Source organism: Bufo bufo, unplaced genomic scaffold, assembly GCF_905171765.1.
Source record: "Bufo bufo unplaced genomic scaffold, aBufBuf1.1, whole genome shotgun sequence".
NCBI classification, from domain to species: domain Eukaryota; kingdom Metazoa; phylum Chordata; class Amphibia; order Anura; family Bufonidae; genus Bufo; species Bufo bufo.
In genome coordinates, this window is record NW_024401153.1 from 79,081 (window position 1) to 106,105 (window position 27,025).

Below are 27,025 nucleotides of genomic sequence, written 5' to 3' on the forward strand. Positions count from 1 at the left end.
CAGCAGCAGCAGCAGCACTGTCCCTGCTCTCACTAACACTGCAGCTTCTGAATGAATCTAAGATGGATGCTGTCCAGGAGGTGGGAGGGAGGGTCTGCTGCTGATTGGCTGGAATGTGTCTGCTGACTGTGAGGTACAGGGTCAAAGTTTGCTCAATGATGACGTATAGGGGGTGGACCGAACATCACATATGTTTGAATGCCGCGGCGAACGCGAACAAGCGATGTTTGCCGGCGAATAGTTCGGGACATCTCTACCGCAGACCTAGCGCTGCAGCATCACTCTGCACACAGCCACAAAAGCAAAGAGCTTCTATCCAGCAAAAGTGAGACTGCTTTGGAAATAACCCTGCCTAGTATATCTCAATAGATGAGCTGTCTTCGCGGTGTGTGAGGGCAGCTCGGTGTAGATGAGTCATCTGTGCGGTGTGTGAGGGCAGCTCGGTGTAGATGAGTCATCTGTGCAGTGTGTGAGGGCAGCTCGGTGTAGATGACCTGTCTGCGGGGTGCTCGGTGTAGATGAGTCATCTACGCGGTGTGTGAGGGCAGCTCTGTGTAGATGAGTTGGCTATGGGGTGTATGAGGGGAGCTCTGTGTAGATGAGTCGGCTACAGGGTGTATGAGGTGAGCTCGGTGTACATGACCCATTTGCGGGGTGCTCGGTGTAAATGACCCGTCTGCACGGTGAGGGGAGCTCGGTGTACATGACCCGTCTGCGGGGTGCTCTGTGTAGATGACCCGTCTGCGGGGTGCTCTGTGTAGATGACCCGTCTGCGGGGTGAGGGGAGCTCGGTGTAGATGACCCGTCTGCGGGGTGCTCAGTGTAGATGACCCGTCTGCAGGGTGAGGGGAGCTCGGTGTAGATGACCCATCTGCGGGGTGAGGGCAGCTCGGTGTAGATGACCCATCTGTGGGGTGCTCAGTGTAGATGACCCGTCTGCAGGGTGAGGGGAGCTCGGTGTAGATGACCCGTCTGCGGGGTTCTCGGTGTAGATGACCCATCTGCGGGGTGAGGGCAGCTCGGTGTAGATGACCCGTCTGCGGGGTTCTCGGTGTAGATGACCCATCTGCGGGGTGAGGGCAGCTCGGTGTAGATGACCCGTCTGCGGGGTTCTCGATGTAGATGACCCGTCTGCAGGGTGAGGGGAGCTCGGTGTAGATGACCCGTCTGCGGGGTGAGGGGAGCTCGGTGTAGATGATCCATCTGTGGGGTGAGGGCAGCTCGGTGTAGATGACCCGTCTGCAGGGTGAGGGGAGCTCGGTGTAGATGACCCGTCTGCGGGGTGAGGGGAGCTCGGTGTAGATGATCCATCTGTGGGGTGAGGGCAGCTCGGTGTAGATGACCCGTCTGCAGGGTGAGGGAAGCTCGGTGTAGATGACCCGTCTGCGGGGCTCTCGGTGTAGATGACCCATCTGCGGGGTGAGGGCAGCTCGGTGTAGATGATCTGTCTGCGGGGTTCTCGTGTAGATGACCCGTCTGCAGGGTGAGGGGAGCTCGGTGTAGATGACCCGTCTGCAGGGTGAGGGGAGCTCGGTGTAGATGACCCGTCTGCAGGGTGAGGGGAGCTCGGTGTAGATGACCCGTCTGCAGGGTGAGGGGAGCTCGGTGTAGATGACCCGTCTGCAGGGTGAGGGGAGCTCGGTGTAGATGACCCGTCTGCAGGGTGAGGGGAGCTCGGTGTAGATGACCCGTCTGCAGGGTGAGGGGAGCTCGGTGTAGATGACCCGTCTGCAGGGTGAGGGGAGCTCGGTGTAGATGACCCGTCTGCAGGGTGAGGGGAGCTCGGTGTAAATGACCCGTCTGCAGGGTGAGGGGAGCTCGGTGTAGATGACCCGTCTGCAGGGTGAGGGGAGCTCGGTGTAGATGACCCGTCTGCAGGGTGAGGGGAGCTCGGTGTAGATGACCCGTCTGCAGGGTGAGGGGAGCTCGGTGTAGATGACCCGTCTGCAGGGTGAGGGGAGCTCGGTGTAGATGACCCGTCTGCAGGGTGAGGGGAGCTCGGTGTAGATGACCCGTCTGCAGGGTGAGGGGAGCTCGGTGTAGATGATCCGTCTGCAGGGTGAGGGGAGCTCGGTGTAGATGACCCGTCTGCAGGGTTCTCTGTGTAGATGACCCGTCTGCAGGGTGAGGGGAGCTCGGTGTAGATGACCCGTCTGCAGGGTTCTCGGTGTAGATGACCCATCTGCGGGGTGAGGGCAGCTCGGTGTAGATGACCCGTGTGTGAGGGTTAGGGTTCTGTCGGACTGCTAATCCTGTGCTTCCTTTCTTCCTGGTGGAGGCTGCTCATGCGGCCACTGCCGATTCCGGAGGGTGGGGTCGGCGCAGTTTAGGGTCGTGTTGTAGGTCACGAGTCCCTGTAAATGTGGAGTAACCAGAATTGATACTACTGGACTCCATCTGCTGCTCCTGCCCCTGGTGTGCCGCGGTCAGTGGTCCTGGGGTGGAGCAGCATTACACTCGCACAACGAATCCACGACTGCAGGGATTTGTCTCATTTATTTAAGTCATGAAAACAAACCGGAAAGGAGAGAAGAGAACGCGAGCAGAACCGCAGAATCCTTCACTGCTCAGCATTTTATTAGAAAAAATACTTTTATCAAAAAATAAAGAAAGGACAGGTAGAAAGTGACACGTCAAGCACACGCCAACAGCTGTATGTATCTGCACGTCTCCTGCCGACTCCATCACAGGGGGCTGCGCTGCAGACGGAGCCTCGGGAACATCTACAATAGAAAAGCCTTCAGTGAGAACAATACTGAGAAGGAGAGCAGAGAGCGCCCCCCAGAGGAACACATCAGATACCACCAGGGATCTCCACACACAACTCATCTACTGCAGTCCCATGTAAGTAAAGCTTCATCAGTGAAGAATTCTACAACTTTTTTAATAGACTGCTGATTTAATCCCCTCTATTTTCAAAATGTCTGCTTGCTGTTAGTGAATCTGCACATTTACAGATGACATGCAGAGGCCAGAAGCATGTCCTGCTCACACAGCTGATCACCACCAGCCCTACTCTAGCACCCAGTCACCCACACTACAGTGCACCCCCACCAGCCCTACTCTAGTACCCAGTCACCCACCCTAGTGCATCACCACCAGCCCTACTCTAGCACCCAGTCACCCACACTACAGTACACCACCACCAGCCCTACTCTAGCACCCAGTCACCCACCCTAGTTCATCACCACCAGCCCTACTCTAGCACCCAGTCACCCACACTACAGTACACCACCACCAGCCCTACTCTAGCACCCAGTCACCCACCCTAGTTCATCACCACCAGCCCTACTCTAGCACCCAGTCACCCACACTAGTGCATCACCATCTGCCCTACTCTAGCACCCAGTCACCCACACTACAGTACACCACCACCAGCCCTACTCTAGCACCCAGTCACCCACCCTAGTTCATCACCACCAGCCCTACTCTAGCACCCAGTCACCCACCCTAGTTCATCACCATCTGCCCTACTCTAGCACCCAGTCACCCACACTAGTGCATCACCATCTGCCCTACTCTAGCACCCAGTCACCCACACTAGTGCATCACCATCTGCTCTACTCTAGCACCCAGTCACCCACACTAGTGCATCACCATCTGCCCTACTCTAGCACCCAGTCACCCACACTAGTGCATCACCATCTGCCCTACTCTAGCACCCAGTCACCCACACTAGTGCATCACCATCTGCCCTACTCTAGCACCCAGTCACCCACACTAGTGCATCACCATCTGCCCCACCCTAGTGCATCACCACCAGCCCTACTCTAGCACCCAGTCACCCACACTACAGTACACCACCACCAGCCCTACTCTAGCACCCAGTCACCCACACTACAGTACACCACCACCAGCCCTACTCTAGCACCCAGTCACCCACACTAGTGCATCACCATCTGCCCTACTCTAGCACCCAGTCACCCACCCTAGTGCATCACCACCAGCCCTACTCTAGCACCCAGTCACCCACACTACAGTACACCACCACCAGCCCTACTCTAGCACCCAGTCACCCACCCTAGTACACCACCACCAGCCCTACTCTAGCACCCAGTCACCCACCCTAGTGCATCACCACCAGCCCTACTCTAGCACCCAGTCACCCACACTAGCGCATCACCACCAGCCCTACTCTAGCACCCACACTACAGTGCATCACTACCTATTTTGTCCTTACCCCAAAGTAGTTTCGGGGCACATAGCCTTCTCGTCCACACAACGCTGCCCACCACCAGTTGCCACTTTCCCCATCTTTTCTGAGAACGGTGACAGAATCGCCCTCACGTACGGACAGTTCATCGGCAAACTCTGCGGTGTAATCCCACAAGGCGTAGATGACTCCACTCTGCGTCTCGCCCATACACTGCTCCACCTCTGATTGAAGCAAGAGAAGGAGCTGTGAGACAGGAGAATCCAGGCATATGGGGGCAGGAAGGAGCCATTGTTGGAGTCTTACCTGTGAGGTAGGTGAGACACTCCTTGTAGCCTTCCCTGTACTGATCACATTTGTCAACAGCTAAACTGCCATCACTGTAGGTTGTGGCAAAGATGGCTGCACCATGTCGCACCAAAATATGGCAGCTTTGGAGGTCATTACAGGAAGCAGCACAGTGAAGAGGAGTCCTGAAGAAAAGTTTGCATTACTTAAGATGTTCCCTTAAATGATACATCACCTCTGGTCTTCCTCTCCCCCTCCCCCCTTACCATCCGTGGCTGTCGGCTGCGTTGACATTGGCACCGTGGTTAATGAGCAGGTTGACTATATGGAAATTGGCTCCACAGATGGCGTTGTGAAGGGCAGTGATACCCTCCTCATTTGGCTGACTTGGATCTTTGACCTAAGAGACAAGAGGAAATGGCGATAAGTAGAGAGATAGGAACCAACGTACAAGTAAAGAACTCCAAACAGAGGGACCACAGAACCCAAATATACAATCATCAGGAGATCAGATCTGCTCCATAAGATGATGGTGAAGTCTATGATGTATATGGACAGATCTGCTCCATAAGATGATGGTGAAGTCTACGATGTATATGGACAGATCTGCTCCTGAAGATGATGGTGAAGTCTGCGATGTATATGGACAGATCTGCTCCTGAAGATGAAGTCTACGATGTATATGGACAGATCTGCTCCTGAAGATGATGGTGAAGTCTACGATGTATATGGACAAATCTGCTCCTGAAGATGATGGTGAAGTCTACGATGTATATGGACAGATATGCTCCATAAGATGATGGTGAAGTCTACGATGTATATGGACAAATCTGCTCCTGAAGATAATGGTAAACTAAGATCTGCTCCTGAAGATGATGGTGAAGTCTATGATGTATATGGACAGATCTGCTCCTGAAGATGTTGGTGAAGTCTATGATGTATATGGACAGATCTGCTCCTGAAGATGATGGTTAAGTCTACGATGTATATGGACAGATCTGCTCCTGAAGATGAGGGTGAAGTCTATAATGTATATGGACAGATCTGCTCCTGAAGATGTTGGTGAAGTCTATGATGTATATGGACAGATCTGCTCCTGAAGATGATGGTGAAGTCTGCGATGTATATGGACAGATCTGCTCCTGAAGATGAAGTCTACGATGTATATGGACAGATCTGCTCCTGAAGATGATGGTGAAGTCTACGATGTATATGGACAAATCTGCTCCTGAAGATGATGGTGAAGTCTACGATGTATATGGACAGATATGCTCCATAAGATGATGGTGAAGTCTACGATGTATATGGACAAATCTGCTCCTGAAGTTAATGGTAAACTAAGATCTGCTCCTGAAGATGATGGTGAAGTCTACGATGTATATGGACAAATCTGCTCCTGAAGATAATGGTAAACTAAGATCTGCTCCTGAAGATGATGGTGAAGTCTATGATGTATATGGACAGATCTGCTCCTGAAGATGATGGTGAAGTCTATGATGTATATGGACAGATCTGCTCCTGAAGATGATGGTGAAGTCTATGATGTATATGGACAGATCTGCTCCTGAAGATGTTGGTGAAGTCTATGATGTATATGGACAGATCTGCTCCTGAAGATGATGGTTAAGTCTACGATGTATATGGACAGATCTGCTCCTGAAGATGTTGGTGAAGTCTACGATGTATATGGACAGATCTGCTCCTGAAGATGAGGGTGAAGTCTATGATGTATATGGACAGATCTGCTCCTGAAGATGTTGGTGAAGTCTATGATGTATATGGACAGATATGCTCCTGAAGATGATGAAGTCTATGATGGGCTTAATGATGGTAAAGTCTCCAATGTATATGTAATTAACTGCTGGTGCTGGTTTTATGTGGATGGATCTGGTCCCCAAGATGATGGTGACTTCTCACTGTATATGGACAGATCCGATGCTAATAATGATGGTGAAGCCTCCAATGTACAATGCACTCACTTTTTTATTTTGTTTTGTTGCTGCCTTGTGCTAAAATTAAAAAATAATCCTGTTTTCCCCACAATGAGAAAGTGAGAACAGAATGTCTGAAATCTTTGCAAATTTACTGAAAAGGAAAAGCTAAGGGGCACATTTATTTAAGGGGCTATCCAATATCATAAACAGGAGGAGGACAGAAGATGGCAGCTATTGATGGCCACCACAGAGGGACAGCTTTTGGGGCAGTATATTGTGCTACACTGTGTTATGTGGTTCTGCTGGGATGGTATTTTGCACTATGGTATTGCAGACCTCATCTACTTGTGTTGCCCTGTCTTCTGTAATTTGGACCTGCCTACAAAATGGGGACACTTTTAGTTTTTTTTCCAAGGCCACTTTAAATTTCCAGTCCACCCCTGCCCAGCATGATGCTGCCACCTCCATGCTTCACTGTAGGGATGGTATTGGGCAGGTGATGAGCGGCGCCTGGTCTCCTCCAGACATTACTGAGGAGAGGCTTCTTTCTGGCCCCTCTGCCATAAAGCCCAGATTGGTGGAGGCTGCAGTGATTGTCGACCTTCTGGAAGTTTCTCCCATCTGCACACAGGATCTCTGGAGCTCAGCCAGAGTGAACATTGGGTTCTTGGTCACCTCTCTTACCAAGGTCCTTCTCCACGATTACTTCGTTTTGGGGTCGGCAGCTCTAGAAGAGTCCTGGTGGTTCTTCTTCCATGTAAGAATTATGGTGGCCTCTGTGTTCCTGGGATCTTTAAGTGCAGCAGAAAGGTTTTGTCCCCTTCTCCAGATCCGAGCCTCCACACAATCATGTCTCTGAGCTCTACAGGCAGTTCTCACCTCCTCATGGTTTAGTTTTTCCTCTGATGCATTGTCAGCTGTGAGATCTTATATAGTCAGGGATGTCTGTACAAATCATCCCCAATCCACTGAATTTACCAGCGGTGACTCCAATCAAGGTGTAGAACGTCTCAGAGATGATCCAGAAAAATGAGAAACCAGAGCAAACTGTCAAGTGTCAGAGTAAAGGGGCCCAAGACTTACGTCCCGAGTAAAGGGGCCCAAGACTTACGTCCCGAGTAAAGGGGCCCAAGACTTACGTCCCGAGTAAAGGGGCCCAAGACTTACGTCCCGAGTAAAGGGGCCCAAGACTTACGTCCCGAGTAAAGGGGCCCAAGACTTACGTCCCGAGTAAAGGGGCCCAAGACTTACGTCCCGAGTAAAGGGGCCCAAGACTTACGTCCCGAGTAAAGGGGCCCAAGACTTACGTCCCGAGTAAAGGGGCCCAAGACTTACGTCCCGAGTAAAGGGGCCCAAGACTTACGTCCCGAGTAAAGGGGCCCAAGACTTACGTCCCGAGTAAAGGGGCCCAAGACTTACGTCCCGAGTAAAGGGGCCCAAGACTTACGTCCCGAGTAAAGGGGCCCAAGACTTACGTCCCGAGTAAAGGGGCCCAAGACTTACGTCCCGAGTAAAGGGGCCCAAGACTTACGTCCCGAGTAAAGGGGCCCAAGACTTACGTCCCGAGTAAAGGGGCCCAAGACTTACGTCCCGAGTAAAGGGGCCCAAGACTTACGTCCCGAGTAAAGGGGCCCAAGACTTACGTCCCGAGTAAAGGGGCCCAAGACTTACGTCCCGAGTAAAGGGGCTAAAGACCAGGCCAATTATTATTATTTTTTTTTATGAATTTGCAAAAATGTCTAAAATTGTGTTCTCACTCTCTCATTCTGGGGGTTTAGGGCAGAATGAGGGGAACTTGATATTTTTTTTGCTAATGCATTAGATATGGACAGATCTGATGATGGTGAAGCCTCTGATGTATATGAACAGATCTTATGATTTTCAAGTCTATTTTTGTTGTATTCGATATTACCAAAATTTCTAGATAATAAAGTTCTGGATTAAAGGACTTTTACTGTAGATCAGTCAGGATGTATGAAGCAAATGTTGAAATGAAGGCAGGAGAATTACCATAAATCTGCAGACCAGACCCAGAAGGGACAGACAGGTCTGAAGCAAAGGGCCTCCAGTTGGCAGCGTTTGCTTCATAACATATGACACATGCTGGACCCAGAGTTAGCATCCAACATCCTCAGCCTCCTCTGCTAACACCCAGCCATCCTGTTCCTGGAGGTGATCAGAACTCTGATCCCATCTGTAAGAGAGAACCCAACTGTGTTCCTACAACCCTCATTTCTAGCTCCAGCCACACAACCTACCTCCTTCAGAGCCTGAGTGACAACATCCAACTCTCCAGTTAGTGCCCCATCGAGCAGCAGAATCAGTGGATCCAGCCGTGCGCGTCTGGGCCGGGTCTTCCGTGGAGAATTGCCTCCTCTCAAAGCTGAACGAAGCTCCTAAAATAAAACATGAATTCAAATAATTTACTGCATCCATGTGTCACCTACAATCAGTCCTGCCATGTGGGCGCGCGCTCAGCCTCCAGCTCTATGTCCAGAAGCACTGTGATCTCAGGACAACACACAGGACTTATAGGTTGACATGGCAGTGACCGGAGGGCAGAGGCGCTGCTCACATATAAGGATGGAGAGTTACACATTAATCTCTTACCAGGGTTTGGCCTCCACTGACCACAACTGGGACACAGAGTTCCACCTCTGGTTGCCCTAGGGCCGAGGCTCCCACCCTGGAATCGGATGCCTCCAGAATGATGCAGATGGGGTCCTGAGGACTGGAGCTAGGCTTTTCTTCAGTCCTTGGCTCCTCAAGAATGGTCTTCATTCTAGGAACATCTGCAGCTTGTTCCTCTAAGGCTGGACCTTTGCTTCCCGATCCTTGAAGTTTTTCCTCAGTTTTTGTCTGCTCTGGAGCAGCAGACTGTTTTGGAGCCGCTCTTCCAAAGAGTCGTCCCATAATTTGCCGATACTGCCTTCGGTCTGAAGGAAGAGGTGGGTTCTGTGCAGTGAGCTCCTGGGAGCCTCGTCTTCTCAGAGGTCGAGGAATATCTTCCAGAACTCTTTGTACATCTGCTAATGAAGGAGGCAGTTGTGGCTGAAGGCGAGTGGGGCTTAGAGGCCGGGGAACGTCTTCGTATGTAGGTGGGGTCATGGCTATTGCAGTGGGATTGGGAATCTCATGTACCACAGGAATGGACACAGGCACTGCAAGTGGCACATTCATTGCAGTAGATGAATACATCTGGGGTGGAGCCTGGTGCTCCCAGAAGGCATTCTGCAGACGGAAGATCATGGAGAGGGGCAAGGGTCTGTGTGGCTGGCTCCGACCTCCAGGTGGAGGGACAGGGATGCGAGATATGGGCTGCTGAGAAGGAAGTGATCTAGGCAAAGTTCCTGCTCCCGTCTTCCAACTGGGGTCTGGCCCCTGAGTGCCTCTGTCCATTGAGGAAAATTTGTGGCCTCGAGGGAGGGTGAAGGAACCAGAGACATCACCCTGAGGAGAGAATTAACTAAGTTAATAAACAATATGGTTCAGAGACAAGCAGTGTATGGAGTGCCCTGGAGCAGGGTTACTTTCACATTTGGACATTTGCCCCTGTTTCCCCTATGCACTTCTTACTTTTTGTCACTTGAAAGGGTTAACTTGCACTGTTTAATACCGTAGAACTGCATTTTAAATGTTGTGATATATATATCCTGTTCATAATTACTGTATTTACATGGCTCTGTGGAAAGAGTTAATGAATACTGAGAGACTGTTAGGACTTTGAATGAGAAGCTGGTAATTATCCACAGCTGCCATAGGGTTTAAAGAAGACCAGATGTTTACCACCAGAACCAGACAGTCTGACCTTCTGAATGTCTGGTTTAGCTCTGTTGTTATGTCTGGAAACTTGTTTGTGTCTGGAAAATCTGCTGTGTCATTACCATTGAGTATCATTGAAGCTGCAATGTAAGTCTATGAGAGACAGAGAGTGTAACAATGAATCTGTTTGTTCTGAGTTTCTCCACCCCACCCCTCCCACTAGAAGGTTCTAGTCTATCTAGAAATGGTACATAAGGAGAGCAGTCAGAGTCCCTAGTGTGCTGCAGTTAGGGACCAGTGCTTGGAGGGAAGACTCTGCCAGACTACTGAGTGATCAGAAAAAGATGCTGGGATGGGGACGCTGAGCCACGGACCCTCGATCACCAGCCAAGGAGCCACCCAGACTACTGAGCTACAGACTGTGGGCCTCCAGCCTTGGACCAGGGTACCAGCCTTCTGAAGAGAAAGAGGGACAGCTAGCTTAGGCATTTCCTCAGCATCAAACCCTTATTCTGCCAGGGAGGAGACTGGAGAAGCCAGCCCTATGCCTCGTCCTAGGGAGAAGGCTGGAGAAGCCAGCCCTATGCCTCGTCTGTTTTGTTTTGCACCTGAATTCCTCCCGTAAAGAAGCCCCCTGGTTACTGCAGACCCAGACTCTCTGGACTTATTTCCCATTGGGGTGCACCACGCCTTACCATCCCTTCTGGAGAGCAGTACCACGTGGTGGCACCTTGACGGTCCGGGGGACACAGCGCAGAGTTGGGGCCACCCCAAACCTGGCCACTGCATGGACACATGGTCCATAATGTGGCCAGTACCTGTGGACTCCCGAGTGTCCCCCTCTCCAGCTACTGTGGACTCCCGAGTGTCCCCCTCTCCAGCTACTGTGGACTCCCGAGTGTCCCCCTCTCCAGCTACTGTGGACTCCCGAGTGTCCCCCTCTCCAGCTACTGTGGACTCCCGAGTGTCCCCCTCTCCAGCTACTGTGGACTCCCGAGTGTCCCCCTCTCCAGCTACTGTGGACTCCCGAGTGTCCCCCTCTCCAGCTACTGTGGACTCCCGAGTGTCCCCCTCTCCAGCTACTGTGGACTCCCGAGTGTCCCCCTCTCCAGCTACTGTGGACTCCCGAGTGTCCCCCTCTCCAGCTACTGTGGACTCCCGAGTGTCCCCCTCTCCAGCTACTGTGGACTCCCGAGTGTCCCCCTCTCCAGCTACTGTGGACTCCCGAGTGTCCCCCTCTCCAGCTACTGTGGACTCCCGAGTGTCCCCCTCTCCAGCTACTGTGGACTCCCGAGTGTCCCCCTCTCCAGCTACTGTGGACTCCCGAGTGTCCCCCTCTCCAGCTACTGTGGACTCCCGAGTGTCCCCCTCTCCAGCTACTGTGGACTCCCGAGTGTCCCCCTCTCCAGCTACTGTGGACTCCCGAGTGTCCCCCTCTCCAGCTACTGTGGACTCCCGAGTGTCCCCCTCTCCAGCTACTGTGGACTCCCGAGTGTCCCCCTCTCCAGCTACTGTGGACTCCCGAGTGTCCCCCTCTCCAGCTACTGTGGACTCCCGAGTGTCCCCCTCTCCAGCTACTGTGGACTCCCGAGTGTCCCCCTCTCCAGCTACTGTGGACTCACGAGTGTCCCCCTCTCCAGCTACTGTGGACTCACGAGTGTCCCCCTCTCCAGCTACTGTGGACTCACGAGTGTCCCCCTCTCCAGCTACTGTGGACTCACGAGTGTCCCCCTCTCCAGCTACTGTGGACTCCCGAGTGTCCCCCTCTCCAGCTACTGTGGACTCGCGGCATGCAGACTCCCCAGGGCTGGTGAGATGATCTTACGCCTGTCACCTACACATATGGCACAAACGCCCCCTATTCCAGTGTATTCTATGTGGTCGCTGGGTCATCCCCGATTGGGCTGCATGGCTTCTTCACTCACCTTGCTCTTTACTGGGGCCGGGTCCAGGCTGCTCTCCCTCCAAGCCTTCATGATAGGAACTCCCCCCAGACTCGCCCGATCAGACTCTGTGGGGAGAAGTGAAAAATGTGAGATGTGGGGAGCATCCTGCTGCAGTTTGGCTGCCGTCATGAGGCTTCACTCACTCTCTTGCAGAGTCTTCTTGTCATAAACGATGTCCAAGTCTGACTCATTCCAGCTGCGCTGGGGAGGGCGGCGGGGCCGCAGAGAGCCAACATCATCTGTGGTGGTGGAAATGGAATAAAGATCTGATACTTGCCCCAGAGACCCCCCACAACACTGGCAGAACACCCTGGAAGGACTTACAACCCCCATTTCAATGACTGAATCATCTTGCATAGTCAGTATATAAATCACCTGAAAAGTGAGGCTGGGAGAACCCTGGAGGAGCCTCATAGGCTGGAGAAGGTCTCTGAGGCTGAGCCCATTCTGAAGATCCATCAGGCACAGGGGAGGCTGACCGGGGCAAAGAGGCGTAATCATAGGAGCCAGAAGACAGGCGGGGCGATGTGGACGACGAGGGGCGCTCGTAGTATTGGAAACGAGGGGAAGATGGGCGACCCCAGGATGGTCGGGATGGAACAGTCATATAAGGATCACCACCATTAGATGGCAGAGACCTGCGTGGAATGTTTGGGGAGGAGCTGAAGGATATGGAGGGTACAGGGGACGTGGAGTTCATGGACAGAGATGGAGATACTGGGGCCGCCAAGGAAGACTCTTGTCTGGGCCTGCTGGAATGCAGAGGTGGCATCAGACTGAGTGATGCTGAGGGTTGTGGTGCCACAGACCGGCGGCTGAGGGATGGCGACAGGCTGGGGCTGTAGTTTTGAAGAGTGGAAGCTTCTGTGCCCTGTGGAGAGAGGACGATTTAGGCACTCATGTGGTTGTGTTTCCTGATGGACCATCAAGTGACGCTGAGGCTGCAGGGCCCCCGACTAACCCTTCCTTACCTCCACCTTGCTGGGGACACTGGGCGACTTTCCTTTTTCCAGTTCTCGTCTCAGCTGATCCAGTTTGGCTGTGGCGGAGTCCAGTTCCATCTGTTTCACATTCAGCTCCTGAGCCGCCAAAGCTGTAGAAACGCAGAAGAAAACCTCATCCACTGTGAGGGAAAAATCAGCCGCCGAGGACCCCCCTCAAAAAATACAAAAATAACCTGCACAAGCTTGAAACCTGAGCCTGCTGAGACCATGCGTCCTCCAGCCAAGGGCGGGCACACGCAGCATCTGGTAGTAATTGTCTGCAGCCGGCGACCCGCTCCATGAAAAGAGCCTACCCACAATGCACTTGGACGCAATCAGGGGCCGAGTGCTGTGGCATCAGGGGCCCTGCTTCTCTGCCTGTGCTCACATGACAACACTTCCTGTCCCTGTAACATGGCGGCCATTAAATGACGGGACAATTAGGACATCGGAGCAGACTCCTGTGCTGACTCTGTACACGCGTCTGGGGCGGACGGGAGGGACCCGCTCAGTATCTGTATTGCCCAATGTGCCAATCCGAGCACTCCACCCTGTAATCATCTGTAGGAGGAAGACCAGCCGCTGCTGAGGACACGATGTGCAGTGTGTGCAGTGCCTCTATATCAGCTTCTCCCGGTCCCTATACACTGCCCCATGCGTCGCCCCATACATCGCCCCATACACTGCCCCATGCATCGCCCCATACACTGCCCCATGCATCGCCCCATACACTGCCCCATGCATCGCCCTATACACTGCCCCATGCATCGCCCCATACACTGCCCCATGCATTGCCCCATACACTGCCCCATGCATCGCCCCATACACTGCCCCATGCATCGCCCCATACACTGCCCCATGCATCGCCCCATGCATCGCCCCATACACTGCCCTACGCATCCCCCCATACACTGCCCCATACATCGCCCCATACACTGCCCCATGCACTGCCCCATACATCCCCCATACACTGCCCCATGCATCCCCCCATACACTGCCCCATGCATCACCCCATACACTGCCCCATGCACTGCCCCATACATCACCCCATACACTGCCTATACTGGGCTCTATACACAGGTATATTAATAACAGCCCTATGAAGAGATCTATATGAGAAGAGCTGTATTAGGAAATAATACATAATTGTACACAGGGCCCTATAGAGCGCTGCAGATTGTGTATACAGCGCTCTATAGGACCCTGTGTAGATTGTGTATACAGCGCTCTATAGGGCCCTGTGTAGATTGTGTATACAGCGCTCTATAGGACCCTGTGTAGGCTGTGTATACAGCGCTCTATAGGGCCCTGCGTAGATTGTGTATACAGCGCTCTATAGGACCCTGTGTAGGCTGTGTATACAGCGCTCTATAGGACCCTGTGTAGATTGTGTATACAGCGCTCTATAGGAACCTGCGTAGATTGTGTATACAGCGCTCTATAGGACCCTGTGTAGGCTGTGTATACAGCGCTCTATAGGGCCCTGTGTAGATTGTGTATACAGCGCTCTATAGGACCCTGCGTAGATTGTGTATACAGCGCTCTATAGGGCCCTGTGTAGATTGTGTATACAGCGCTCTATAGGACCCTGTGTAGGCTGTGTATACAGCGCTCTATAGGACCCTGTGTAGATTGTGTATACAGCGCTCTATAGGACCCTGTGTAGGCTGTGTATACAGCGCTCTATAGGACCCTGTGTAGATTGTGTATACAGCGCTCTATAGGACCCTGTGTAGGCTGTGTATACAGCGCTCTATAGGGCCCTGCGTAGATTGTGTATACAGCGCTCTATAGGACCCTGTGTAGATTGTGTATACAGCGCTCTATAGGGCCCTGTGCAGATTGTGTATACAGCGCTCTATAGGACCCTGTGTAGGCTGTGTATACAGCGCTCTATAGGGCCCTGCGTAGATTGTGTATACAGCGCTCTATAGGACCCTGTGTAGATTGTGTATACAGCGCTCTATAGGACCCTGCGTAGATTGTGTATACAGCGCTCTATAGGACCCTGTGTAGATTGTGTATACAGCGCTCTATAGGGCCCTGTGTAGGCTGTGTATACAGCGCTCTATAGGACCCTGTGTAGATCGTGTATACAGCGCTCTATAGGACCCTGTGTATACAGCGCTCTATAGGGCCCTGCGTAGATTGTGTATACAGCGCTCTATAGGACCCTGTGTAGATTGTGTATACAGCGCTCTATAGGACCCTGTGTAGGCTGTGTATACAGCGCTCTATAGGACCCTGTGTAGATTGTGTATACAGCGCTCTATAGGACCCTGTGTAGGCTGTGTATACAGCGCTCTATAGGGCCCTGTGTAGGCTGTGTATACAGCGCTCTATAGGGCCCTGTGTAGGCTGTGTATACAGCGCTCTATAGGACCCTGTGTAGATTGTGTATACAGCGCTCTATAGGGCCCCGTGTAGGCTGTGTATACAGCGCTCTATAGGGCCCTGTGTAGGCTGTGTATACAGCGCTCTATAGGACCCTGTGTAGATTGTGTATACAGCGCTCTATAGGACCCTGTGTAGGCTGTGTATACAGCGCTCTATAGGACCCTGTGTAGGCTGTGTATACAGCGCTCTATAGGACCCTGTGTAGATTGTGTATACAGCGCTCTATAGGACCCTGTGTAGATTGTGTATACAGCGCTCTATAGGACCCTGTGTAGATTGTGTATACAGCGCTCTATAGGGCCCTGCGTAGATTGTGTATACAGCGCTCTATAGGACCCTGTGTAGATTGTGTATACAGCGCTCTATAGGGCCCTGTGCAGATTGTGTACACAGCGCTCTATAGGACCCTGTGTAGGCTGTGTATACAGCGCTCTATAGGACCCTGTGTAGGCTGTGTATACAGCGCTCTATAGGACCCTGTGTAGGCTGTGTATACAGCGCTCTATAGGACCCTGTGTAGATTGTGTATACAGCGCTCTATAGGACCCTGTGTAGGCTGTGTATACAGCGCTCTATAGGGCCCTGTGTAGATTGTGTATACAGCGCTCTATAGGGCCCTGTGTAGATGAGAGCGCTGTATACACAATCTACACAGGGCCCTATAGAGCGCTGTATACACAGCCTACACAGGGCCCTATAGAGCGCTGTATACACAGCCTACACAGGGCCCTATAGAGCGCTGTATACACAGCCTACACAGGGTCCTATAGAGCGCTGTATACACAATCTACACAGGGTCCTATAGAGCGCTGTATACACAGCCTACACAGGGTCCTATAGAGCGCTGTATACACAATCTACACAGGGCCCTATAGAGCGCTGTATACACAGCCTACACAGGGCCCTATAGAGCGCTGTATACACAGCCTACACAGGGCCCTATAGAGCGCTGTATACACAGCCTACACAGGGTCCTATAGAGCGCTGTATACACAATCTACACAGGGTCCTATAGAGCGCTGTATACACAGCCTACACAGGGTCCTATAGAGCGCTGTATACACAATCTACACAGGGTCCTATAGAGCGCTGTATACACAATCTGCGCAGGGCCCTATAGAGCGCTGTATACACAATCTACGCAGGGTCCTATAGAGCGCTGTATACACAATCTACGCAGGGCCCTATAGAGCGCTGTATACACAATCTACACAGGGCCCTATAGAGCGCTGTATACACAATCTACACAGGGCCCTATAGAGCGCTGTATACACAGCCTACACAGGGTCCTATAGAGCGCTGTATACACAATCTACACAGGGTCCTATAGAGCGCTGTATACACAATCTACACAGGGCCCTATAGAGCGCTGTATACACAATCTACACAGGGTCCTATAGAGCGCTGTATACACAGCCTACACAGGGCCCTATAGAGCGCTGTATACACAATCTACACAGGGTCCTATAGAGCGCTGTATACACAATCTACACAGGGTCCTATAGAGCGCTGTATACACAGCCTACACAGGGTCCTATAGAGCGCTGTATACACAGCCTACACAGGGTCCTATAGAGCGCTGTATACACAGCCTACACAGGGTCCTATAGAGCGCTGTATACACAATCTACACAGGGTCCTATAGAGCGCTGTATACACAATCTGCGCAGGGCCCTATAGAGCGCTGTATACACAATCTGCGCAGGGTCCTATAGAGCGCTGTATACACAATCTACGCAGGGCCCTATAGAGCGCTGTATACACAATCTACGCAGGGCCCTATAGAGCGCTGTATACACAGCCTACACAGGGTCCTATAGAGCGCTGTATACACAATCTACACAGGGTCCTATAGAGCGCTGTATACACAATCTACACAGGGCCCTATAGAGCGCTGTATACACAGCCTACACAGGGTCCTATAGAGCGCTGTATACACAGCCTACACAGGGTCCTATAGAGCGCTGTATACACAATCTACACAGGGTCCTATAGAGCGCTGTATACACAATCTACACAGGGTCCTATAGAGCGCTGTATACACAATCTACGCAGGGCCCTATAGAGCGCTGTATACACAATCTACGCAGGGCCCTATAGAGCGCTGTATACACAGCCTACACAGGGCCCTATAGAGCGCTGTATACACAGCCTACACAGGGTCCTATAGAGCGCTGTATACACAGCCTAGACAGGGCCCTATAGAGCGCTGTATACACAGCCTACACAGGGTCCTATAGAGCGCTGTATACACAATCTACACAGGGTCCTATAGAGCGCTGTATACACAATCTACACAGGGTCCTATAGAGCGCTGTATACACAATCTACACAGGGCCCTATAGAGCGCTGTATACACAATCTACACAGGGCCCTATAGAGCGCTGTATACACAATCTACACAGGGCCCTATAGAGCGCTGTATACACAATCTACACAGGGCCCTATAGAGCGCTGTATACACAGCCTACACAGGGCCCTATAGAGCGCTGTATACACAATCTACACAGGGCCCTATAGAGCGCTGTATACACAGGGTCCTATAGAGCGCTCTGTATCTGCTGAGGGTCATTACTTACACTGGAAGTCCATGTCTAGGAGAGAGTTGGCGGACTTGTAGTTATCGCCCGCCATCTTGCCGATCGCGTCCCTCCAGCCAACCAGTCTCGTCCTGGGAAGAAGAACTTCCATTAGAGAAGAGAGAGAGAAGCAAGCAGAGGAGGCGCATGGGCAAGAGCTGAGGAGATGTCTGGAGCAGGAGGGAGGCGCGCGGCACAATATGAAGTGACTCAGACTCTGGGTGGGGAGAGGGAGGCCGCAAGTGGCGCAGCTTCATGGGAACCTGTACCGTCTGGAGGTGGATTCTCAGCCTGGGGCAGGAGGGAGCGGCGGTAACCACACCGACACCTGACAAAGACCTCGTTCAGAAACCTCTGCAGAGCCATGACGAGGGGATAGACCGCACACACTGACCCCTGGAGCTCACACTCTAATCACTTCATTACTCCCACCAACAAAATGTATCACCTGACCCATTGATGACGGGCGGGGGCACCGGTCCTCAGCCCACCACTGCTGCGCGGGGGCACCGGTCCTCAGCCCACCACTGCTGGGCGGGGGCACCGGTCCTCAGCCCACCACTGCTGCGCGGGGGCACCGGTCCTCAGCCCACCACTGCTGCGCGGGGGCACCGGTCCTCAGCCCACCACTGCTGCGCGGGGGCACCGGTCCACAGCCCACCACTGCTGGGCGGGGGCACCGGTCCACAGCCCACCACTGCTGCGCGGGGGCACCGGTCCACAGCCCACCACTGCTGCGCGGGGGCACCGGTCCACAGCCCACCACTGCTGCGCGGGGGCACCGGTCCACAGCCCACCACTGCTGGGCGGGGGGAACCGGTCCACAGCCCACCACTGCTGCGCGGGGGCACCGGTCCACAGCCCACCACTGCTGCGCGGGGGCACCGGTCCACAGCCCACCACTGCTGCGCGGGGGCACCGGTCCTCAGCCCACCACTGCTGCGCGGGGGCACCGGTCCTCAGCCCACCACTGCTGCGCGGGGGCACCGGTCCACAGCCCACCACTGCTGCGCGGGGGCACCGGTCCTCAGCCCACCACTGCTGCGCGGGGGCACCGGTCCTCAGCCCACCACTGCTGCGCGGGGGCACCGGTCCACAGCCCACCACTGCTGCGCGGGGGCACCGGTCCACAGCCCACCACTGCGGGGGGAAGGGGGGGATTACTATGTAGGGGCAGTGTGTGTGTGTGTGTGTATTACTATGTGGGGGCAGTGTGTGTGTGGGGGCAGTGTGTGTGGGGGGATTACTATGTGGGGGCAGTGTGTGTGTGTGGGGGGGATTACTATGTGAGGGCAGTGTGTGTGTGTGTGGGGGGGATTACTATGTGGGGGCAGTGTGTGTGTGATTACTATGTGGGGGCAGTGTGTGTGTGGGGGGGGATTACTATGTGGGGGCAGTGTGTGTGTGGGGGGGGGATTACTATGTGGGGGCAGTGTGTGTGTGGGGGGGGGATTACTATGTGGGGGCAGTGTGTGTGTGGGGGGGGGATTACTATGTGGGGGCAGTGTGTGTGTGGGGGGGATTACTATGTGGGGGTAGTGTGTGTGTGGGGGGGGGATTACTATGTGGGGGCAGTGTGTGTGTGGGGGGCATTACTATGTGGGGGCAGTGTGTGTGTGGGGGGGATTACTATGTGGGGGCAGTGTGTGTGTGTGGGGGGATTACTATGTGAGGGCAGTGTGTGTGTGTGGGGGGGGGATTACTATGTGGGGGCAGTGTGTGTGTGGGGGGATTACTATGTGGGGGCAGTGTGTGTGTATGGGGATTACTATGTGGGGACAGTGTGTGTGGGGGGGGGGATTACTATGTGGGGGCAGTGTGTGTGTGGGGGGGATTACTATGTGGGGGCAGTGTGTGTGGGGGGGGATTACTATGTGGGGGCAGTGTGTGTGTGGGGGGATTACTATGTGGGGGCAGTGTGTGTGTGGGGGGGATTACTATGTGGGGGCAGTGTGTGTGGGGGGGATTACTATGTGGGGGCAGTGTGTGTGTGGGGGGATTACTATGTGGGGGCAGTGTGTGTGGGGGGGGATTACTATGTGGGGGCAGTGTGTGTGTGTGGGGGGGATTACTATGTGGGGGCAGTGTGTGTGTGGGGGGGATTACTATGTGGGGGCAGTGTGTGTGTGGGGGGGATTACTATGTGGGGGCAGCGTGTGTGTGGGGGGATTAATATGTAAGGGCAGTGTGTGTGTGTGAGGGGGGATTACTATGTGAGGGCAGTGTGTGTGTGTGGGGGGGGATTACTATGTGGGGGCAGTGTGTGTGTGGGGGGGGGATTACTATGTGAGGGCAGTGTGTGTGTGGGGGGGATTACTATGTGAGGGCAGTGTGTGTGTGTGGGGGGGATTACTATGTGAGGGCAGTGTGTGGGGGGGGGGATTACTATGTGAGGGCAGTGATTGTGTGTGGGGGGGGGGGATTACTATGTGAGGGCAGTGTGTGTGGGGGGGATTACTATGTGGGGGCAGTGTGTGTTTGGGGGGGGGGGATTACTATGTGGGGGCAGTGTGTGTGTGTGGGGGGGGATTACTATGTGGGGGCAGTGTGTGTGTGTGGGGGGGGATTACTATGTGAGGGCAGTGTGTGTGGGGGGATTACTATGTGGGGGCAGTGTGTGTGTGGGGGGGATTACTATGTGGAGGCAGTGTGTGTGTGGGGGGGATTACTATGTGGGGGCAGTGTGTGTGTGGGGGGATTACTATGTGAGGGCAGTGTGTGTGGGGGGATTACTATGTGGGGGCAGAGTGTGAGGGGGGATTACTATGTGGGGGCAGTGTGTGTGTGGGGGGGATTACTGTGTGGGGGGGATTACTATGTGGGGGCAGTGTGTGTGGGGGGATTACTATGTGGGGGCAGTGTGTGTGGGGGGGGATTACTATGTGGGGGCAGTGTGTGTGTGTGGGGGGGATTACTATGTGGGGGCAGTGTGTGTGTGTGGGGGGGATTACTATGTGGGGGCAGTGTGTGTGTGGGGGGATTAATATGTGAGGGCAGTGTGTGTGTGTGGGGGGGGGATTACTATGTGGGGGCAGTGTGTGTGTGGGGGGGGATTACTATGTGAGGGCAGTGTGTGTGGGGGGGGGGGGTTACTATGTGAGGGCAGTGTGTGTGTGTGGGGGGGATTACTATGTGAGGGCAGTGTGTGTGGGGGGGGGATTACTATGTGAGGGCAGTGATTGTGTGTGGGGGGGGGGGGGGATTACTATGTGAGGGCAGTGTGTGTGGGGGGGATTACTATGTGGGGGCAGTGTGTGTTTGGGGGGGGGGGGATTACTATGTGGGGGCAGTGTGTGTGGGGGGATTACTATGTGGGGGCAGTGTGTGTGTGTGTGGGGGGGGATTACTATGTGGGGGCGGGATTACTATGTGAGGGCAGTGTGTGTGTGGGGATTACTATGTGGGGGCAGTGTGTGTGTGGGGGGGGATTACTATGTGGGGGCAATGTGTGTGTGTGGGGGGATTACTATGTGAGGGCAGTGTGTGTGTGTGGGGGGGGGGGATTACTATGTGAGGGCAGTGTGTGTGGGGGCAGTGTGTGTGGGGGGGGGATTACTATGTGGGGGTAGTGTGTGTGTGTGTGGGGGGGATTACTATGTGAGGGCAGTGTGTGGGGGGGCGATTACTATGTGGGGGCAGAGTGTGAGGGGGGATTACTATGTGGGGGCAGTGTGTGTGTGTGGGGGGGATTACTATGTGCGGGCAGTGTGTGTGTGTGGGGGGGGGGATTACTATGTGGGGGCAGTGTGTGTGTGGGGGGGATTACTATGTGGGGGCAGTGTGTGTGTGGGGGATTACTATGTGGGGGCAGTGTGTGTGGGGGGGATTACTATGTGGGGGCAGTGTGTGTGTGTTGGGGGGATTACTATGTGGGGGCAGTGTGTGTGTGTGGGGGGATTACTATGTGGGGGCAGTGTGTGTGTGGGGGGGATTACTATGTGGGGGCAGTGGGGGGGGGGGGGATTACTATGTGGGGGCAGTGTGTGTGTGTGTGGGGGGGATTACAATGTTGGGGCAGTGTGTGTGTGGGGGGTGATTACTATGTGGGGGCAGTGTGTGTGTGGGGGGGGGGATTACTATGTGGGGGCAGTGTGTGTGGAGGGGATTACTATGTGGGGGCAGTGTGTGTGTGTGGGGGGGATTACTATGTGGGGGCAGTGTGTGTGTGTGGGGGGGATTACTATGTGGGGGCAGTGTGTGTGGGGGGGGATTACTATGTGGGGGCAGTATGTGTGGGGGGGGATTACTATGTGGGGGCAGTGTGTGTGTGTGGGGGATTACTATGTGGGGGCAGTGTGTGTGTGGGGGGGGATTACTATGTGGGGGCAGTGTGTGTGTGGGGGGATTACTATGTGGGGGCAGTGTGTGTGTGTGTGGGGGGATTACTATGTGGGGGCAGTGTGTGTGTGTGGGGGGATTACTATGTGGGGGCAGTGTGTGTGGGGGGATTACTATGTGGGGGCAGTGTGTGTGTGTGTGTGGGGATTACTATGTGGGGGCAGTGTGTGTGTGTGTGTGTGGGGATTACTATGTGGGGGCAGTGTGTGTGTGTGGGGGGATTACTATGTGGGGGCAGTGTGTGTGTGTGGGGGGATTACTATGTGGGGGCAGTGTGTGTGTGTGGGGGGATTACTATGTGAGGCTAGTGTGTGTGGGGGGATTACTATGTGGGACAGTGTGTGTGTGTGTGTGTGTGTGTGGGGATTACTATGTGAGGGCAGTGTGTGTGTGTGGGGGATTACTATGTGGGGGCAGTGTGTGTGTGTGTGGGGGGGATTACTATGTGAGGGCAGTGTGTGTGGGGGGATTACTATGTGAGGGCAGTGTGTGGGGGGGATTACTATGTGGGGGCAGTGTGTGTGTGTGGGGGGATTACTATGTGGGGGCAGTGTGTGTGTGTGGGGGGGATTACTATGTGAGGGCAGTGTGTGTGTGTGGGGGGGATTACTATGTGGGGGCAGTGTTCGTGTGTGTGGGGATTACTATGTGAGGGCAGTGTGTGTGTGGGGGGGGGATTACTATGTGAGGGCAGTGTGTGTGTGGGGGGGGGGGGATTACTATGTGAGGGCAGTGTGTGTGTGTGTGTGTGTGTGGGGATTACTATGTGAGGGCAGTGTGTGTGGGGGGATTACTATGTGAGGGCAGTGTGTGTGGGGGGATTACTATGTGAGGGCAGTGTGTGTGTGTGGGGGGATTACTATGTGGGGGCAGTGTGTGTGTGGGGGGATTACTATGTGAGGGCAGTGTGTGTGTGTGTGGGGATTACTATGTGGGGGCAGTGTGTGTGTGTGGGGGGATTACTATGTGAGGGCAGTGTGTGTGGGGGGGGGGATTACTATGTGGGGGCAGTGTGTGTGTGTGGGGGGGATTACTATGTGGGGGCAGTGTGTGTGTGTGGGGGGGATTACTATGTGGGGGCAGTGTGTGTGTGTGGGGGGGATTACTATGTGGGGGCAGTGTGTGTGTGTGGGGGGGGGATTACTATGTGGGGGCAGTGTGTGTGTGTGGGGGGGATTACTATGTGGGGGCAGTGTGTGTGTGTGGGGGGATTACTATGTGGGGGCAGTGTGTGTGGGGGGGATTACTATGTGGGGGCAGTGTGTGTGTGTGGGGGGGATTACTATGTGAGGGCAGTGTGTGTGTGTGTGTGGGGGGGGGATTACTATGTGAGGACAGTGTGTGTGGGGGGGGATTACTATGTGGGGGCAGTGTGTGTGTGTGGGGGGGATTACTATGTGGGGGCAGTGTGTGTGTGTGAGGGGGGATTACTATGTGGGGGCAGTGTGTGTGGGGGGGGATTACTATGTGGGGGCAGTGTGTGTGTGTGGGGGGGATTACTATGTGGGGGCAGTGTGTGTGTGTGTGTGGGGGATTACTATGTGGGGGCAGTGTGATGGGGATTACTATGTGGGGGCAGTGTGTGTGTGGGGGGGGGGGGGGGAATTACTATGTGAGGACAGTGTGTGTGTGTGGGGGGGGGATTACTATGTGGGGGCAGTGTGTGTGTGTGGGGGGATTACTATGTGGGGGCAGTGTGTGTGTGTGGGGGGGGGGGATTACTATGTGGGGGCAGTGTGTGTGTGGGGGGATTACTATGTGGGGGCAGTGTGTGTGTATGGGGATTACTATGTGGGGGCAGTGTGTGTGGGGGGGATTACTATGTGGGGGCAGTGTGTGTTTGGGGGGGGGGATTACTATGTGGGGGCAGTGTGTGTGTGTGGGGGGGGATTACTATGTGGGGGCAGTGTGTGTGTGTGGGGGGGGATTACTATGTGAGGGCAGTGTGTGTGGGGGGATTACTATGTGGGGGCAGTGTGTGTGTGGGGGGGATTACTATGTGGAGGCAGTGTGTGTGTGGGGGGGGATTACTATGTGGGGGCAGTGTGTGTGTGGGGGGATTACTATGTGAGGGCAGTGTGTGTGGGGGGATTACTATGTGGGGGCAGAGTGTGAGGGGGGATTACTATGTGGGGGCAGTGTGTGTGTGGGGGGGATTACTGTGTGGGGGGGATTACTATGTGGGGGCAGTGTGTGTGGGGGGATTACTATGTGGGGGCAGTGTGTGTGGGGGGGGGATTACTATGTGGGGGCAGTGTGTGTGTGTGTGTGGGGGGGATTACTATGTGGGGGCAGTGTGTGTGTGTGGGGGGGATTACTATGTGGGGGCAGTGTGTGTGTGGGGGGATTAATATGTAAGGGCAGTGTGTGTGTGTGTGAGGGGGGGATTACTATGTGAGGGCAGTGTGTGTGTGTGGGGGGGGGGATTACTATGTGGGGGCAGTGTGTGTGTGGGGGGGGATTACTATGTGAGGGCAGTGTGTGTGGGGGGGGGGATTACTATGTGAGGGCAGTGTGTGTGTGTGTGGGGGGGGGATTACTATATGGGGGCAGTGTGTGGGGGGGATTACTATGTGAGGGCAGTGTGTGTGTGTGAGGGGGGGATTACTATGTGGGGGCAGTGTGTGTGTGGGGGGGATTACTATGTGGGGGCAGTGTGTGTGGGGGGGGATTACTATGTGGGGGCAGTGTGTGTGAGGGGGGATTACTATGTGAGGGCAGTGTGTGTGTGGGGGGGGATTACTATGTGAGGGCAGTGTGTGTGTGTGGGGGGGATTACTATATGGGGGCAGTGTGTGTGTGTGGGGGGGGATTACTATGTGGGGGCAGTGTGTGTGTGGGGATTACTATGTGAGGGCAGTGTGTGTGTGTGAGGGGGGGATTACTATGTGGGGGCAGTGTGTGTGGGGGGGGGGGATTACTATGTGGGGGCAGTGTGTGTGTGGGGGGGATTACTATGTGGGGGCAGTGTGTGTGAGGGGGATTACTATGTGAGGGCAGTGTGTGTGTGGGGGGGGGATTACTATGTGGGGGCAGTGTGTGTGTGGGGATTACTATGTGGGGGCAGTGTGTGTGTGTGGGGGGGGATTACTATGTGAGGGCAGTGTGTGTGTGGGGGGGGATTACTATGTGGGGGCAGTGTGTGTGTGGGGGGGGGTTACTATGTGGGGGCAGTGTGTGTGTGTGGGGGGGGGATTACTATGTGAGGGCAGTGTGTGTGTGGGGGGGACTACTATGTGGGGGCAGTGTGTGTGTGGGGGGGATTACTATGTGAGTGCAGTGTGTGTGTGGGGGGGATTACTATGTGGGGGCAGTGTGTGTGTGGGGGGGGATTACTATGTGAGGGCAGTGTGTGTGTGTGGGGATTACTATGTGGGGGCAGTGTGTGTGGGGGGGGATTACTATGTGGGGGCAGTGTGTGTGTGTGGGGGGGATTACTATGTGGGGGCAGTGTGTGTGTGTGTGTGGGGGATTACTATGTGGGGGCAGTGTGTGTGTGTGGGGGGGATTACTATGTGGGGGCAGTGTGTGTGTGTGTGTGTGTGGGGATTACTATGTGGGGGCAGTGTGTGTGTGTGGGGGGGATTACTATGTGGGGGCAGTGTGTGTGTGTGGGGATTACTATGTGGGGGCAGTGTGTGTGTGTGGGGGGATTACTATGTGAGGGCAGTGTGTGTGGGGATTACTATGTGGGGGCAGTGTGTGTGAGGGGGGGATTACTATGTGGGGGCAGTGTGTGTGTGTGGGGGATTACTATGTGGGGGCAATGTGTGTGTGTGGGGGGGGATTACTATGTGGGGGCAGTGTGTGTGTGTGTGGGGGATTACTATGTGGGGCCAGTGTGTGTGTGTGGGGGGGATTACTATGTGGGGGCAGTGTGTGTGTGAGGGGGGATTACTATGTGAGGGCAGTGTGTGTGTGAGGGGGGATTACTATGTGGGGGCAGTGTGTGTGTGGGGGGGGATTACTATGTGGGGGCAGTGTGTGTGTGTGGGGGGGGGATTACTATGTGGGGGCAGTGTGTGGGGGGATTACTATGTGGGGGCAGTGTGTGTGTGTGTGGGGGGGGGGATTACTATGTGGGGGCAGTGTGTGTGGGGGGGGGGGGATTACTATGTGGGGGCAGTGGTGTGTGTGGGGGGATTAATATGTGGGGGGCAGTGTGTGTGGGGGGGATTACTATGTGGGGGCAGTGTGTGTGTGGGGGGGATTACTATGTGGGGGCAGTGTGTGTGTGTGTGGGGGGGGGATTACTATGTGGGGGCAGTGTGTGTGGGGGGGGGATTACTATGTGAGGGCAGTGTGTGTGTGTGGGGGGGGGGATTACTATGTGAGGGCAGTGTGTGGGGGGGGGGATTACTATGTGGGGGCAGTGTGTGTGTGGGGGGATTACTATGTGGGGGCAGTGTGTGTGTGGGGGGGGATTACTATGTGGGGCAGTGTGTGTGTGGGGGGGGGATTACTATGTGGGGCAGTGTGTGTGTGGGGGGGGGATTACTATGTGGGGCAGTGTGTGTGGGGGGGATTACTATGTGGGGGCAGTGTGTGTGGGGGGGATTACTATGTGGGGGCAGTGTGTGTGGGGGGGATTACTATGTGGGGGCAGTGTGTGTGTGGGGGGGGATTACTATGTGGGGGCAGTGTG

The 27,025-nt window shown here is 54.4% G+C and overlaps 1 protein-coding gene and 1 long non-coding RNA gene across 4 annotated transcripts in view; one reads left to right on the forward strand and one right to left on the reverse strand.

The window, feature by feature from the left end:
* Positions 1 to 2,478: 2,478 nt before the first annotated feature.
* The window catches only part of PPP1R13L (protein phosphatase 1 regulatory subunit 13 like), a 29,898-nt gene continuing 5,351 nt past the window's right edge, over positions 2,479 to 27,025 (reverse strand). For 2 of the 3 annotated variants that reach the window (XM_040413411.1, XM_040413413.1), the window contains exons 2-12: positions 18,043 to 18,134; positions 13,055 to 13,176; positions 12,459 to 12,954; positions 12,227 to 12,322; positions 12,063 to 12,148; positions 8,986 to 9,825; positions 8,634 to 8,771; positions 4,708 to 4,841; positions 4,460 to 4,626; positions 4,181 to 4,377; positions 2,479 to 2,723 (exon numbers count right to left, since the gene is read on the reverse strand). In XM_040413411.1, the coding sequence (XP_040269345.1) occupies positions 2,685 to 2,723; positions 4,181 to 4,377; positions 4,460 to 4,626; positions 4,708 to 4,841; positions 8,634 to 8,771; positions 8,986 to 9,825; positions 12,063 to 12,148; positions 12,227 to 12,322; positions 12,459 to 12,954; positions 13,055 to 13,176; positions 18,043 to 18,134 (2,407 nt within the window). In that variant the 3' untranslated portion in view covers positions 2,479 to 2,684. Of the gene's footprint in view, positions 2,724 to 4,180; positions 4,378 to 4,459; positions 4,627 to 4,707; positions 4,842 to 8,633; positions 8,772 to 8,985; positions 9,826 to 12,062; positions 12,149 to 12,226; positions 12,323 to 12,458; positions 12,955 to 13,054; positions 13,177 to 18,042; positions 18,137 to 27,025 lie in introns of all 3 variants that reach the window. The other variant, XM_040413414.1, reaches the window with a different exon arrangement.
* LOC120984657 lies at positions 4,851 to 6,004 on the forward strand. The gene is made up of 2 exons (XR_005775283.1): positions 4,851 to 5,065; positions 5,106 to 6,004. It is a non-coding gene; the product is annotated as an uncharacterized LOC120984657 (long non-coding RNA).